Here is a 15,404-nt window from a genome sequence, read left to right on the forward strand (position 1 = left end):
TTTTGGAAGGTCGGCCACTTCTGGGAAGGTTCAATACAGTACCGAGTTTTTCCATTTGGTTCTTTGGAGTCCCAGAGCCTTTGAAATAGCTTTGTAACCCTTCCCAGACTGATGTATTTCAATCACCTTCTTCCTCATCATTTCTGGAATTTCTTTCAACTTTGGCATAGTGTGTTACTGGGTAAGACCTTTTAACCAACTTCATGCTGTTGAAAAAGTTCTATTTGAGTGTTGATTTGATGGAACAGGGTTTGCAGTAATCAGGCCTGGTTGTGTCTAATCCAGCTGAACGCCATTATGAATGCAGTTTCATAGATTTGGGGAATTAGTAACTACAGGGGCAAACACATTTTCACACAGCCCCAGTTGGTATTGGATAACTTTGTTTTGCTTCAATAAATAACATTATCATTAAAAACTGTATTTAGTCTTTACTCAGGTTGCCTTTGTTTGATCTTAGATTTTGTTTTTATTTCTGAAACAATTTACTATGAGAGCTACACAAAAACAGAAGCAGTCAGGGGCAAATACTATTTCACAGCATTGCATTAATAGAAAAAAAGAAAAGAAAATTGCATTTCTCTTTCTGATGCGATATAAATCTTATGTGATATTATATACAAACAACCTTGTATTTTAGATTAATCTTTTAGATTTTTAAATGTGTTTTTGTTAATAAATTGTTCAAACAGATATGCAATTTCCCCAAAACCAGTGGGGAGCACAAACATTTGCACTTGACTGTATATATTATGCAAGGGCTAATTAAAGTCTTACTTTACAATTCTTCTATTTAAAAAAAGAAACAGATCAAAATCAGAACAAATTATGTCAAAAAGGTAATAATTCATGTTTTTTTTATACTGTCAGTGTTTCACGTAATGAAGAGAACGGCAGTTCCACTGAGCTGAGTGACAGGAGAAGCGGACAATGTCAAATTAAAATGCCAAAGTGACTAGTCTATTAATATCTACTAGTGCTGTCAAATGACTGGCCCTCCAAGCATTCACAGTCTGCTCTGAGAACTGCTATTGTGTCAGTGATGTTAAGAATGATTGGGTGTGTGAGGATAATCAGTTATATGATATATTGCAATATTCAGGTACAGTCTGAGCAGAACCAGAGCAGCATGTCCCATATCACACACTTTTAATTACCGTGCACAGTATTCGCGTATTAGGCACCTGTCTCCACTGAACCACACCGACTGTGTGAATGTGTGTATGTGGGTGTGTGTGTGTGTGTGTGTATGTGTGTAGTCAGTCTTATACCATAATTCAATTAGACCAAGATTATTATCATGTCACTGCCTTGGCCTACTCTTCCTCAAACACTAAGTTCATGAAACAAACACAACAAAACAAAACTGCTGAGAGTTGCCACCATGTCTGAGACTCTCACATACATTCACATACCAAAACACTTGAGCTTTTACTAAATATGTTTACCATGGCCAAGGAAATGTACTTATTTCTGATTGGTTGATGGGTGTTTGATATTTTCTTCTAGATATCTAGACACCAAGGTGGTAGCACGGGTTATCCACTAATCGTAGGGTTGGCGGTTCGATTCCCGGCCCACGTGACTCCACATACCGAAGTGTCCTTGGGCAAGACACTAAACTCCAAGTTGCTCCCGATGGTAAGCTAGCACCTTGCATGGCAGCTCTGCTACCATTGGTGTGTGTGAGTGTGTGTCTGAATGGGTGAATGAGAAACAGTGTAAAGTGCTTTGTAGAACCGCTAAGGTTAAAAAGCGCTATATAAGTGCAGACCGTTTACCATTACCGTCACTGTTTACGTTTTGCATTTATATTTTACGGTTACATTCGCTGTAAAAAAAAAGAAAATTGGAAAATGAATTACACACTTTTAGGTGGAAAGTAGCCACGTTTATAGGCTACAGTTTCCAGTTTCTAAATGTTGGCAAGTACACATTGTGTACATAATCAACCCTTCGTCATTTTTCATGAGGTTTGGTTGGTAAAAATTCTGTGGAATTCTTTACACTCTTTGTGTCTGTATGCATACAGAGGAGACAAAAGCATTTTGATAACAGAATAACCCGTGATGTAGCGGCAAACATTAAGCGAAGTCTATTAAAACTGTTAAAACCATTGTTGCTGCTGTAAATTTCTGTAAACTTCGAAAGCATCACTTGAAAACTTCAATCTTCAGTTTCCTTGAGGATGATTTCTGCCAAACCTGTTTTTATTCGCTAGCACAATATTTTCCCTATTACGCATACTGCAGGATTTTTAGCCTAATTGTAATGTGCTCATTTTTGAGTCTTTTTAGTTATAGTGCTTTAGCCCTTTTGATTTTATGCTAGGCACAATATCAGCTAATAGCAGTGCTGGTACTTTGCTGCTTCAACAATTGTCCCAGTTGTAAACAAAAACACATGTTGGACAAAACTGCTAAATTGTAGCCAAACTCACACAATGATCTCTGGCTAAATTATAAGCAAAGTCGTAATAAAGTCGCTATACTACATTGCCGCATTTCATACATTTTCATAATACCTGTCTTGTATGTAGGACTGTAATAAATGTTTGATTCAATTTACCGACACGTACTCTTAAACTTCAAACTTCTCAGAACAAATAACAACATTCAACGTTTGGGGAAACTGTTACTTTCATTGTAGTCTAAGATTAATTAGCCTGGCACAGCAACGTTTGAATGAAGAGGAGTAAAATCAAGCTTCACCATATTGTCAGAGGCGAAGATGCTTTTTTGATTACAGCAGTTCCTGTAAATTGTGTGTTGCTATTTTCCTAAATGTAAACTTGCCATGACAATTCCCTGATTTGAGTTAATCCCTGCGACCAAACTGGCATACTGTCCATCCTAAATAGTATCTGAGATGAGAATTAATGTGTCCCAAACGCTAGTATGTTGAAATGAGTATCCCAAAGGTCCTCGGATGGTCTACTATTTCTGTCAGATTTTCGAAGTTTGGAACTATGGACACTTTTTCAGCGAATATTTCCCACAGCTCCTTGCGTGAGGGTGGAGGAGGATCTTTGTGTCGGTTTGCTTCGCCGAATTCCAGCACGCATTGTAGAGCGGTGTAAATGGAATGTGGAAAAATAAATCAAGGGAATGGTAAATTTCATTATATAGCACAAATTATATAAGGAATAACGAATGAAGAAAAGCCGAAAAGCAACGAGGAGTTTGTTTACGGGGACAACGTTCTCTTCCGGGCAACAACGTTCTCTACGTTACATGACGTGTCAGTATGTCCCAGTACTTGCATTTTCTTTTAATACACACTCAAAAGTATGCACTTACTTTTAAAGTAAGAGTATATACTTTTAGAAGGTAGTACAAGTATGATAATTGGGGCGCAGGGAATGTGCCGGGTGCAAAGTACCGTAATTACTGGAGTAGCAGACCTACTGTAAAAACCGTAAAAACTGTGCAATCGATTAGATTAACGCAAAATGTCTAACATAGAGTATATGTGACTTCACTGTATGAACAGCACTAGCTGAGGACAAATATAATCTAGAAATTATGGTCCTGTCGAATAAAAGTATATTTGGCAAAAACTTTCCCAAACACTCAAGAGAAGTGCATTTCATACACTCAGACTAGCCTAAACTGAGTCCTGCTACTTTTAGCCACCTGGCATTTAGACAAACTGAAACTGTCTACAATTTATGTGCAAGTTAAAAGGAGACACCGTATGTGTGTGTGTGTGTGTGTGTGTGTGTGTGAGAGTGTGTGTGTGTTTTCTCAGACACTCTCCAAATGCTTTCACAAAATGTCAAGATCAGAGCATGAAAGCCAAGGCCCCCATTCAGCCAGCAGAGAGAACGATATCAAAGCGTTCTTCTTTCTCCCTCTTTGAGCCTCTCAAAGGGAAAAAAAATGTCCTCTTTCCATCTTCCTCTCTCTCTTTTTTCTCTCCCTCTGTCCCCCAGAGGCTTTTGAGTTCCCATCTCCATAGTTGACATTGATAGTGTGACCTCTGTTGAAGATAAAAGAAAACTTGAGGCTGCCTGCATTAGAGATCCCACCCCTTCAACACACCTTTCTTTCGCTCTCTCTCTCCCTCTCTTTCTCTCTGTCTCTCTCTCGCACTATCTCTCACCTGCTCTTTCCAAACGAGCACAAACGTATGGGCCTCCCTTTCTAGGGCTCTCTTTGAGGAGTGGCGGGAAAAGAGCATATTCACATACACACACCCACACACACACACACATACACACACACACACACAAAGGCAAGGGCAGCTCAGATGTCGTAGAAGATGAGTGTTTAGCTTCACAGACGCGCCGGGAGGGAAAGGTGGCGGTTTACACTGTACATTTCTGCTCATTACTTCAGCAGACTTGAGCTAGTTCAAGAATGAGGTGTGCATGTCAATAAAAAAAAAAAAGAAAAATCTTATTCAGGCTAATTTCTTTGATGTAAAAACTGAGGACCCCCACAAGATGCACGGGTTCGAGCACTTAGTGTGCAGTTTAATATTTTCTGTATTAAAACACCTCATTTAACTCAACAACTTAATTATCAAAGCGTAGGTGATTTTAATCAAGGCATGCTAGAACATGAGATCAGAAAGTGTAACATCTTGGTCCTCGAGGGCTGCCTTTGGGAAACATGGGGAAAAGGGAAATGAAGGAAGGTCTTAATTGGACCCTATCTTGGTTTTCTTCACTGAGAGCGTTCATTAGGTGTGTGCTGATTTTACATTTTTATACTATAATAATTGCCTAGCTGTCAAGTCTGACCTGATTCTTTTCCTGATCACCCGCCATGCAACTCTATGTATTGTATGTCATGGTTTTTCCCTATTTGCAAACCACTTTCCTTATATGGTCAGTGTTTCCTAGTAGTTAATTAACCGCACCTGTTTCTTAGTTTAGATTTAAACAGTTTTGCTGCATCCTAGCATGTTTATCACTAGTAGGTACACCTGAGGTACCAGTTCCGTCTGCTAGGCAAGTGCTGCTAATCCCTTTTAGAATATACTGCAGGAAGGTGCCTATCTATGTACAGCATTTCTGGACAGCTTTAGTGTCCCATTTGGTAGAATGTCATCTAAGGTGCCTTATTGGATGCAGAATGGGAGTTCCATCAATCCTTCATACCATTTATCCTACGCAGGGTAGGGAACTAGGGGCACAAGGCAGGGACACCCTGGATGGGGTGCCAACACATCGCAGGGCACAATCACACCCACATCTGGAAGTGCCAACCAGCCTACAACGCATGTCTTTGTCTTTACAACGCAGGGATTTGAACCCCCAAACTCGGAGGTGCAAGACATGCCCCCCTGGGAGTCCCATTAAAGTGTAAATGGTGGACAGAACTGCTCCTCAGCTTCCAAGATTCCAAAGGTCCCACTTAATTACAGAAATCATAGAAGCGTATTGTGGTAATATCATAAACTATGATGAAGCCTTAGCCAATATTTACAATATGACAAAAAAAGAACGCTTTTTTTCCCCACCAATTTTAAAGGCGCTAGCACTGAAATTGCCTTTGCTAACGTGAAAACTGCCTTCAAGTTTGTCCAAAGTAAGGAGATCTTCCAAATGGGACTCCAAAAGGGAAGTGCAAATGCTGCCCAGAAACTCATCCTCATCCTGACTGGAATGTAGCGGTTGTAACAATGTGTCATTGACTATTAGGATGTATAGTATAACAAGTCTATTGTTAACGTCTGGTTCGGCGTTACCTGTGTGAGACATGAGTCCTGAGGACATGAGTCCAGAGACGGAATGGGGCAGGATGTGTGGACTCTCGGGGGACGTCACACTCTGGGTCCTTTTCGGAGGTCGGCCAGGTCTGGAGCTGAAAAGCAGAGAACACAGAGCTAGTTCAATTCAATTGCCTACACTGAATACGAGTGCGATCTGAAACTATTGTGCTGCAGGGACAAAAGGGATCAGGTGTATCAAAGGGCAGAACACGTTAATACCATCCTTCACACACACACATTTTCACACACACGCACAGTCTGATTGTTTTATTTGGATCAGTATAAAGTGTCGTGATCTAGATGATCATAACAAAGTCTCAGGAATTAATAGAATTAAAATGAATAGAAAACCAGGCATTTATTTTATATGTAAATGACTTGACGTGTAAATATACATTTATACAGTCAAAAGAGAGAGCGAGAGAGAGAGAGAGAGAGAGAGAGAGAGAGAGAGACTTGGATAGATTCACAATGCAGAGTAAGCGTCAGTAAATGCTTTCAAGGACATTCACCGTTCTGCCGTCTCTCTCTTTTTCCAGTAATTAGATCACACTGTAGACTCATCTGCCTTTTCCACAATCAGCCATTTTTCCCTCATGAATTATTGATACCGTGCGCCTCGTTACCTGCTCCTCGGCATTCACGCACTTCATCTGAATTCGAGTTTACACACGGCAAGATCAGCTCTCTGCTTAACGCACTGACCTGGATTTCTTCTCACATTACTCACACTCACCTCATTTATAGCTCGCCTGTTGGATACGAGATAAAAAGTGACAATTAGGTTAGCTGGCTAGCTAACAGTTTCTCACAAGACGACGCTTGACTCAGATGTCAAAGGATTAACATTGCCTTTTTTAGCCACTTGTTTCCATGTACTTCGATACAGAATTTCAAAAGCGATAGCATTTTTTTGTTTTCTGCGGTAAAAAGCGAAGCAAAAAATCTGCCTAGCTAGCAGCTAGCTAATATGCACTATATATATATATATATATATATATATATATATATATATATATATATATATAGCTAGCAAACAGAACAATTTCTCACTTGCACCAAATGTAGTCCATTATCCTAACCAGGTCTGTGGTATGAAATTATCTTCTTTTGTTTGGTACTGCAGCTAATAAGGCTAATGTAGCTAATGTCTCATAGTTTTGCAGTGTGCAAAACCCGTCACACTCTCACCACTGACTGTGTTGAGTTGTTCAGTATCTTTACAGAGACTTGCTTATATGGTTCCTGACTTATCTATAATAAACAAAAGGATGTCGCAGAGCAAAAAACAACAGCAAAAACAACACCAAAAAAAACCTCCCAACTAACAATAGTAGCATTTTGAATCCCTATTTCCTCAGTACAGTTTGTTTTTATGCTAGCATCACACTTTTGCTAGCATCACAGTTATGCTAGCATCAGGTAGGAGGTGGAGTGTTTCAAGGCAAGTGATTCAGATGATAATATAGTTCCAATTTCATTTCATATATTTAACTTTTTATTTACAAATACTACCAAGGCAAAATAAAATAAAACTGTAAGGATTCAGACATAAGTTTTGTACTTTATTAGCCAAATTAGCCTCATAGCCAAAGAAGCAATCTTACTGCAATGACATTTTGGGTGAGTGAACATCTGTATACATTTCAGTTTTTGTCCAAACTGTTTCTTTTAAAAAAGGAGCACACATTGAAGGTTCATCCGGGCTGTTGCTCATACACTACCTCACACACACACACACACACACACTCACACACACACACACACACACATACATGCGCACCGTGAGCGCCAATCATCCCTCATAAAATATTAAGCTCTCCACCATTTGCCCTTTCAAAATCTCCCTCTCGCCGCTCCCTAATTGTTCCGTTTCTTTATCTGTCTGCCGCAGAGAGTAAATAAATGAACAAAATGGCTTTTTCTTAATGGCAGCGAGTGACCTTTTAAACTGTAAGGGAGGATTATGACAGGTTTAGCTCTTTCACCTCATCTCATCCATAACTCACACTGCCACACAACAGTGTGTTGTACAGTATCACAATAATTATATTCCTTTTTAGCACAGGCTGCCTTAGCAAAGAGCTACCGAAATGCCCAAACAGGTCTACACATAGGACGTACTGTATAACAGGATAAGTCGGGCAGTCAGGTCATCTTTTGTTCAGAACGTGTGTGCCGTTCTCATATAACATATCAGATGATCAAATACGGCCCCAGTTCCCTCCGAGCCTTTTTCTCTGTAGCATTAAGCTTTAAATGTGTGATATCATATTATCTTCAGGTGTTTTATTTATTTTTTTTGTATTATTCCAGAGTGTCTATGAAACACTTGAAAATTTCCTTTGACTCTGAAAAAGTGTGTATTACTAAACGCTGTCGAGCGCCTTTTTCAACAGAAACCATAAAGTCATTAATATTCATAAGCAGACCGTTGGTGCTGATTAATATTAATTTGCTGACTTGCAAAATTTCATCTGAGATTTCATGAGATTAATGTAGAAAATGATTTAAGATGTTTCAACAGTCGGACCATATAGAATGTTTTTTTTTTCTTGTGAACTCGATTTTGCTCTGATTTTTTTTCAAAGTTTGCAGAGATTTTTGTGCCTTTTTTTTTTTTTTTTTTACGGAAAACTACTCGAATTGGCGAAATTGCGATCACACGAAATTGTTTTGCACGGTCTTTCACAGTGATGTTTGTTGGTAAATGAGACGTTTTAGCTGTACTCATGTTCGACACACGTGAATCTAAGAGGGCTTTGGCTGAATGCGAGTTGTGATGATGTCACATGATGCGTCTTGGCCCAAATCTACAGAAAATCTGCCGTAATTTCGAAAAATTGCGAAAAATATTGTGGAGTTCGCTTGATCTTGCATTCAGTTCTGTGATCGCAAAATCCTGGAGGGACTGAACAGGAGCAACTTTGCTGTAGAAATCAGCGAGGTAATGTTAGCTTAGGCTGGTAAATAAGCTAGCTAATAGCATACTCAAGGTAAGGAGAAGCATTTTGCAAGTCAGTACAAGTAGACATTATCACCGAAATGAATTTTATGTCACAAAGTGAACTTTAGACATTGGTGGTGTTGACTTCGCACCAGGAATGGCACATTTTCCAAGGCTCTTTAAAGCTCATTTTAAATTGGTTGCAATTTGTAAGCAATTTTCTTTGCATAGTAATCTAAATTTTCTAAAGATTTTCACCTGAGGAACAAGCTCTGAGGAAAATATCCATCAGGGTTCTAGTTTTAATGTTTGAATCACGTTTGTACTGTACACCCTTCAAAAATGGGATCTCTCTTTGGTAAATGGTTCTAGCGTTCTATCTGGAGCCTTTTCTCAAACACTGGCTCTGTTGTAGAAGTTTTAAGGGTTCCCCTCAAAGAAACAGGAACCTCTTTTTTTGTTTTAACCTTATGCACCAGTGAGCCAATCACAGTAGAGTATGCAAATAATAAGCAAATCACTGCCCCATGTGACATCTTCAGGTCTTGAATGCGGTGTAAAAATAGAGAGGACTGTTTTCAGAAGAAACCACACTAAGTGCAGACATTGCTGCAAATTATTATAGTCTAAACACCGCCAAATCCAGAAATATTTCACAGCTCAACTGTTTTAGCTTAAGCACATCACAGTTACGCAAACACACGCGCACACACACACACACACACACATACTGATTTTAGCAGCACAAACATATCCTCTGCATCAATTCAAACTGGGAACATAATGCTGTTTGACTTTCTGTTAATGCTGTAATCATAAGGAGTTATTACTGTATCAGTGCTAATAAAAAACGCTGGCCTTCCACAACACACACACACACACACACACACACACACACACACAATTCTCTCTCCTCTCTCCAGAAGCGGCCTGGACACCTAATGGCATTTTTAATCATTCCTAATGGGCAGCGTTTTAATTAAACCCATACTGACGGCACCAGATTAAATGCGGCTTTAATCCGAGCCACGCAAATGACTAGCTCCGGGAAGCGCAAAGCCTGATCGGCAGGGATGATATAATTCTCGCCGTAATAAAAGCAAATATAAAGTATTAATCGTGCCTCCTTTGGTTAACAAAATGGACACGATCTTTATCGGTGCCACCGCCGTAGAAAGTTCATCTGACTGATGTGTGGATGGGAGAACGCAATAAACAGGGGATTTCATCAGGAAGAGAGAGAGAGAGAGAGAGAGAGAGAGAGAGAGAGAGAGAGAGAACAAAAATGTAACTTAGCACTCAGGGTGCCTTTGAGGACATTTAATTAAAATCTAATCCCATATTCATTAAGGCTCCCATAAATTAAGCTGTCATTCATAAGATTTATGGATTCTCATTTGCATACCCCACAATTCATCAATTACAAAGGTATGAAAGGGGGCACAACACCCTGTGGGCTGCCCACTGCCTGGCAAACAACAGAGAGAGAGAGAGAGAGAGAGAGAGAGAGAGAGAGAGAGAGAGAGAGAGAGAACAGCAGGCTGTCAAGTTCCTTCTTAATCTAATTGTGTTGGAAACCCCTGGCAAATACTGTCTGCCGTCGCCCATATGCACCTTTCAATTCTGCATTGCTCGCACTTCAAATGCGCTCTCCTAATACGGTCGCAGTGCCAAGACAGATGGCGCAGTTCTTAAAGAATCCCTGAACGTGCCATTTGAAACATTTGAAATAATTTATGTCAAATAATAAACTGTTCAATATGTTTTAATGCTCAGGACGCTACTAAGAATGGCCTACCCCTTTACCCATATTAAAAATTCAAGCGTCTATGAATATGTCTAAATATGCTAATTGGATCCGCCCACATGTCCTCCTGTGATTCCAAATAGCTAGATGACTAGATAAGTGCTTGTAAACTAGCTCACATTTATCACTTTTAGACACGAGCTGAATTTCTGTGTCTGAGCTCAGCTTTTTCGCATTGTAATATTCTGAGCTCGATCCTGATTGGTCAGAAGGTGTTGACTCGTTTTCTCTAACAGCAGCTCTGACAGGAGTTCTGGCTTCAAGGTTTAGATTAATGCACTCATTCTAATATGTTTCTATAGTAAGAACTTACACAAGGACTAGTAATCGTTGTTTTCTGTACAGAGATGGTTATTCTGGGAAGGAGTCCCCAGTGAAAGTGCTTTATAAAAAATATATTTTTTAAAGAAAGAGTTGTAGCTTAAGTTTTCTGACACAGTAAGATCTTGAGGACGGAGGACGCTTGGCTTTCTCTTTTCATGACAAACTGATTCCTTTCCTATAACGGCACACCATGTTGTCTTTTAATAACTGCTTAGAAAAAGGATTTCCATAACAACCACAACAAACACAACCGTGTTTCTCATCGATATGAGCTAAATTATCCAGATTCCGTGGTAAATGTTTTACGGCTGTCCTTTAAACTCAGACGCTTAATCACGCCAGAGTCATAGCTAAGGTTTCTGTTTCGAAGAGAAAAAAAAAAACAGTCTAATTGTTTATTGTTATTAACTTCATGGGACATTCTGTCCTATTCATGAGACCTGACCTTCACTTGATCCAATTTCCATATGTTCGGCAAAAACACTGCAAGCCGGTCGGTTCATTTTAAAATAGAAGGAATCGTTTGTTTTCCTGTTTATTTCAAGCGAACAGGAAGTGACCTAAATGAGCGTAGAAAGTGTTGTGATGAGCGTCGTGCACGGTGAAAGCTCTGTAAAAGCAGTTAACCCGATATAATATTTGTTGTTTCTGCATGTGGTAGGGAGAGACATGTCCTAGTTGAGCGTGAACACACATCCACCCACACACACACACACACACACACACCTGTCTCCAATTCACTGCTTCATTAACTCTGCATATTAAACAGCTCTTTCCTTACACTCTCTTTGGTCTCCTATTCCTCTAAACACGTAGACATCCATTTTTACATAAAGTGCAACTTTTCCCCTCACAGTATCTCTGACCCTTATTAATAAGCTCAGTGTTAGCTCACACATCAATAATAAGCTCAGTTGTTAGCTCACACATCAAGGTTACATTGTGATGACCAGCAGGTCATGAATTCAAATCCCAAGACTTACAAAGAGGACAGGACCTTCAACCCTTAGCCTTTCAAGCTCTTTGACTGGGTTGTATTCTGATTGCCTCACATAAATGCAAATCAATAAATGTAAAACTCTATGGGCGAGCAATAAAATTTACACACATTTCCATAACCTTACCTAGAACCCTAGCTGTTCGGTGTCTGTTCTGCATTTTCTCGTATGAGCGACATACGAGCTACATTCTCTATATACTTGAAAAACCATGCAAAGTCCCTGCCATTAATAAAACTGATTTCTCCATTGACCTCCTTTCTAACAATTCAGCCTGTGTTCCCAAATTTCAGGTTGTAACGCCCTGACACACCAAGCCAGATTGCCAGGGGAAGGAGTGGGGTGTGTAGGGTTGGGTGCACTGGAGATTTGCTTATAGAATCTAGATCTCTTAAATGAAGGTTAAAGTGTACATGCTTCTGCGCCCTTTTCTGTCTATATTATGTCTTTTTGTTGAACCACAACATCAACTAGCTTATTATATGTTATTTATTCTGTCTTTATTATTATTCCTTTATTATGTCTTATGATAGCTTATTATATGAAATGGTCTTGTAAAACAAATTTGAACCATTTTTAATCATTTGCTTCTTGTACGCTTCAGCTAGATATATATTTGCAACACAAATCATTGTAATTCCAAACATATTGCTTAAACGTAGTCATATTTACATCCTAAATTGCACTGTAGTAAACTGTACCCTAGTAAATATACACCACTGTACTGTGCGTAATGGTAGGTGGTGTGCTATTTGAACATACTATTTAGGAGCTCCTAGGTGGGGGAACACGAGAAAAGCATGCTGCCTATCCTCATCGTAAGGAGACGGTGAGATCGAATCCAACAATGACACATTGGCCAATTGTGGGCCTCTGTGAGCTCTGTGTATGCAGAAGGGGGCAGATAGCACTTTCGTCCGTGTGTGGCATAACATGAAAAGATTCAAAAAGATGCAGTGGCTTCACGTGTCTCAGAAGAAGCACATGCTAGCCTTTGCCCTCCCTGGTTGTTGTGTGATAGGGGAGAACCTGATAGGATGTGGGAATTGGCAGATGACTAAATTGGGAGAGCATGAAGTACAACAGCATACAGCCGGAGACATACTGGGAAAGTGTTCACACTGGGGAAAGTCAATTAGATGAAGTTTGACTCAGGTGAAATGTGATTTGTTGGACACTTTGCGCCCAGCTCTTTTTTCAGTATGTTTTGCCTTTACAAACGTTTGAAGCCATAAGAGAAATTAGGAGAAAAGGGTTTAAACCAGACATTTTGGATGTTTGTTCATGTCTGTGGATGCTGGTCTATGCTGTCTACGTCAGTGTTGTGACATATCACACATGTGGTAATTTATCATTTCTAGAGATGCACCGATGTATCGGCCGATACCGATTATAATCATCATTATTATTATTATTATTATTAAAGGCAATTTTTCATGCTATCAGCCAATAGTTTAAAAACATCCGATGATCAGGGCCGATTATATCCCGTCAATCAAAAGAGGGCGAGAAAACACATGGATTTTGTGCTGTGTGTAAAGATGATGTCTCTTGTGTGGAATGACGACAGAATTGCAGTTTGTAATCTCTGTAATCTCTGCACTGATCAAATTTTACACCGGAAGTGAGCAGCAGTGAAGCGGGAGTTCCGGCACCGGGTCAAATGTAAAAAAAAATGTTCCCCGCGCTGCTCGAGCTTCTCGCGTTGAATTAAAGGGCCAGTACACCGTTGAAAGATTTAAATGAAGAGGAGTTGACAAAAAAGTATACATTGCTTTTGTCAATAATGAAGTAGAAATGCTTTTGTTTGTGGAGAGTGAATGTGAGACTAACAGGAGGTTTTTTTTAGAATTCAGTCAGTGTTAATATGAATTAATAACATTCAATAAGTTAAGAAATCTTACTGTAATCTTCAGAATTTAGTTCAGGTTAATTAGAGTAATGTGTTTTCTGTTTATGATTCCAGTTACTGTGAAACAACTCGTTGAAACGGAGAGAATAACGTGATTATTTGCATTTCCTTCAGAAATGTGGAATTAATCATTATTAAATTAAAAGAAGGCATAAAAGGCAGAACTATCGGTATCGGTTATCGGTATCGGCCGATATCACTCTGAATAATCGGTTATCGGAATCGGCTGAGAAATTTAGTATCGGTGCACCTCTAGTCATTTCCTATCGGCAAATGTTAGTGTTGAATTCGCACTACATACTTGTATAAAGTAATAATAGAGCGCATAGAACGGCATTTGAGATGCAGAAACATTGTTTTTCTTTTTTACGTATACTACTTGAAGTACTCTGGTATGGAGAGATATTTCCTTTCACTCAGGCACAGAAGGTATGTGTATGTTAATGAATAGCCATGAATCTTTTTTTTTATTTCTTCAAATTGGTTTGGGAAAGTCCCCATGAAATGACTTGAGAGCAGTGATTTGATTCTGTATGTTGACAGATTTCCTTCTGAAACAGAAAGGCATTTTCTGACACACAGCCAAAAATACACCAACGAACCATGTTTGCTGCTAACAAAGCTGCTACTGTTGAGCAAGACCCGCCCCTAGAGGTGGGACATAGATGATTCACAGGGAATTTAACTGGATGAACATAAGACCAGTACAGAGTGAGTCACCAAATCTTTTTAAGCATTTTCCAGCAAGTAATGAACTACAAAATTAAAATGAGAATTTTTATTTATTTTTTTTGTAAATAGACTGTCAGAACACCAATTTTTATATTTCAACCGATTTTCAGTTCTCCAATTCATGAGACTGGACATCTGGTCCAGTCACAGTCCCTCTTTTTCATTTAAAAGTCGCTTTGGATAAAAGCTTCAGCCAAATGAATAATGTAAGTGTCATTGTACAAAATTTCTCTTTAAGGAAGCTCCAAACAAAAGACATTGAAACCTCTCATTGCCCTTTCCTGAATAGTGTATTATTTCAATTTTCATATTAATAACACACAACCACTAACGCACGCACACACACACACACACACACACAAATTTGAGTGGAACGACCCTTTGAGGAAACAGAGGGGGTTTACCCCAGGGTCAAAGCGGGAAGGCGAGAAACAAACATCTCTTATTCAGACCTCAAACAGGAAGTTGCTTCACGATGGGCCGTAATTGGAGCCCTTATCAGGTCTCTGTGTGAAAGCCGCTGCCCAAATAAGCCACTATTTATGCTGCAGTCTGTGCTGCAGTGTGTAATGAAAGCTATGTAAATAGTGCTGTGAACTTCAGAGAGTGAGAGAGAGAGAGTGTGAGAGAGAGAGAGAGAGAGAGAGAGAGAGGTTAAACATCTGTCTTACATACAAACATTACTTGTACATTCCCATTCTCATCACACACACACACACATACACACAAAACAGGAAATATCAGCCACGGAAATAATACTACAGCAAACATCTTACAAACAGAGTTTTTTCCAATACACACACACACACACACACACACACACACACACACACACTATTTCAGGACAAACATAAACTAACCAAAACCTCCTCTGGGTGCTGTGAATCTATACAGAGACTTCAGTAATTCCCACAATTCCCTCTGACCTTCTCCAGAATAACATCTGCTCCTGAAACAACCTGA

At 39.4% G+C, this 15,404-nt stretch overlaps 1 protein-coding gene across 2 annotated transcripts in view; it reads right to left on the reverse strand.

Moving 5' to 3' along the window:
* dachc (dachshund c) overlaps window positions 1-15,404 on the reverse strand; it is a 72,018-nt gene that overhangs the window by 36,414 nt on the left and 20,200 nt on the right. For both annotated transcript variants that reach the window (XM_017458198.3, XM_017458196.3), the window contains exon 2: window positions 5,698-5,813. In XM_017458198.3, the coding sequence (XP_017313687.1) occupies window positions 5,698-5,813 (116 nt within the window). The remainder of the gene's footprint in view (window positions 1-5,697; window positions 5,814-15,404) is intronic.

The sequence above is a fragment of the Ictalurus punctatus genome, chromosome 26 (genome assembly GCF_001660625.3).
Source record: "Ictalurus punctatus breed USDA103 chromosome 26, Coco_2.0, whole genome shotgun sequence".
Taxonomy (NCBI): Eukaryota; Metazoa; Chordata; class Actinopteri; order Siluriformes; family Ictaluridae; genus Ictalurus; species Ictalurus punctatus.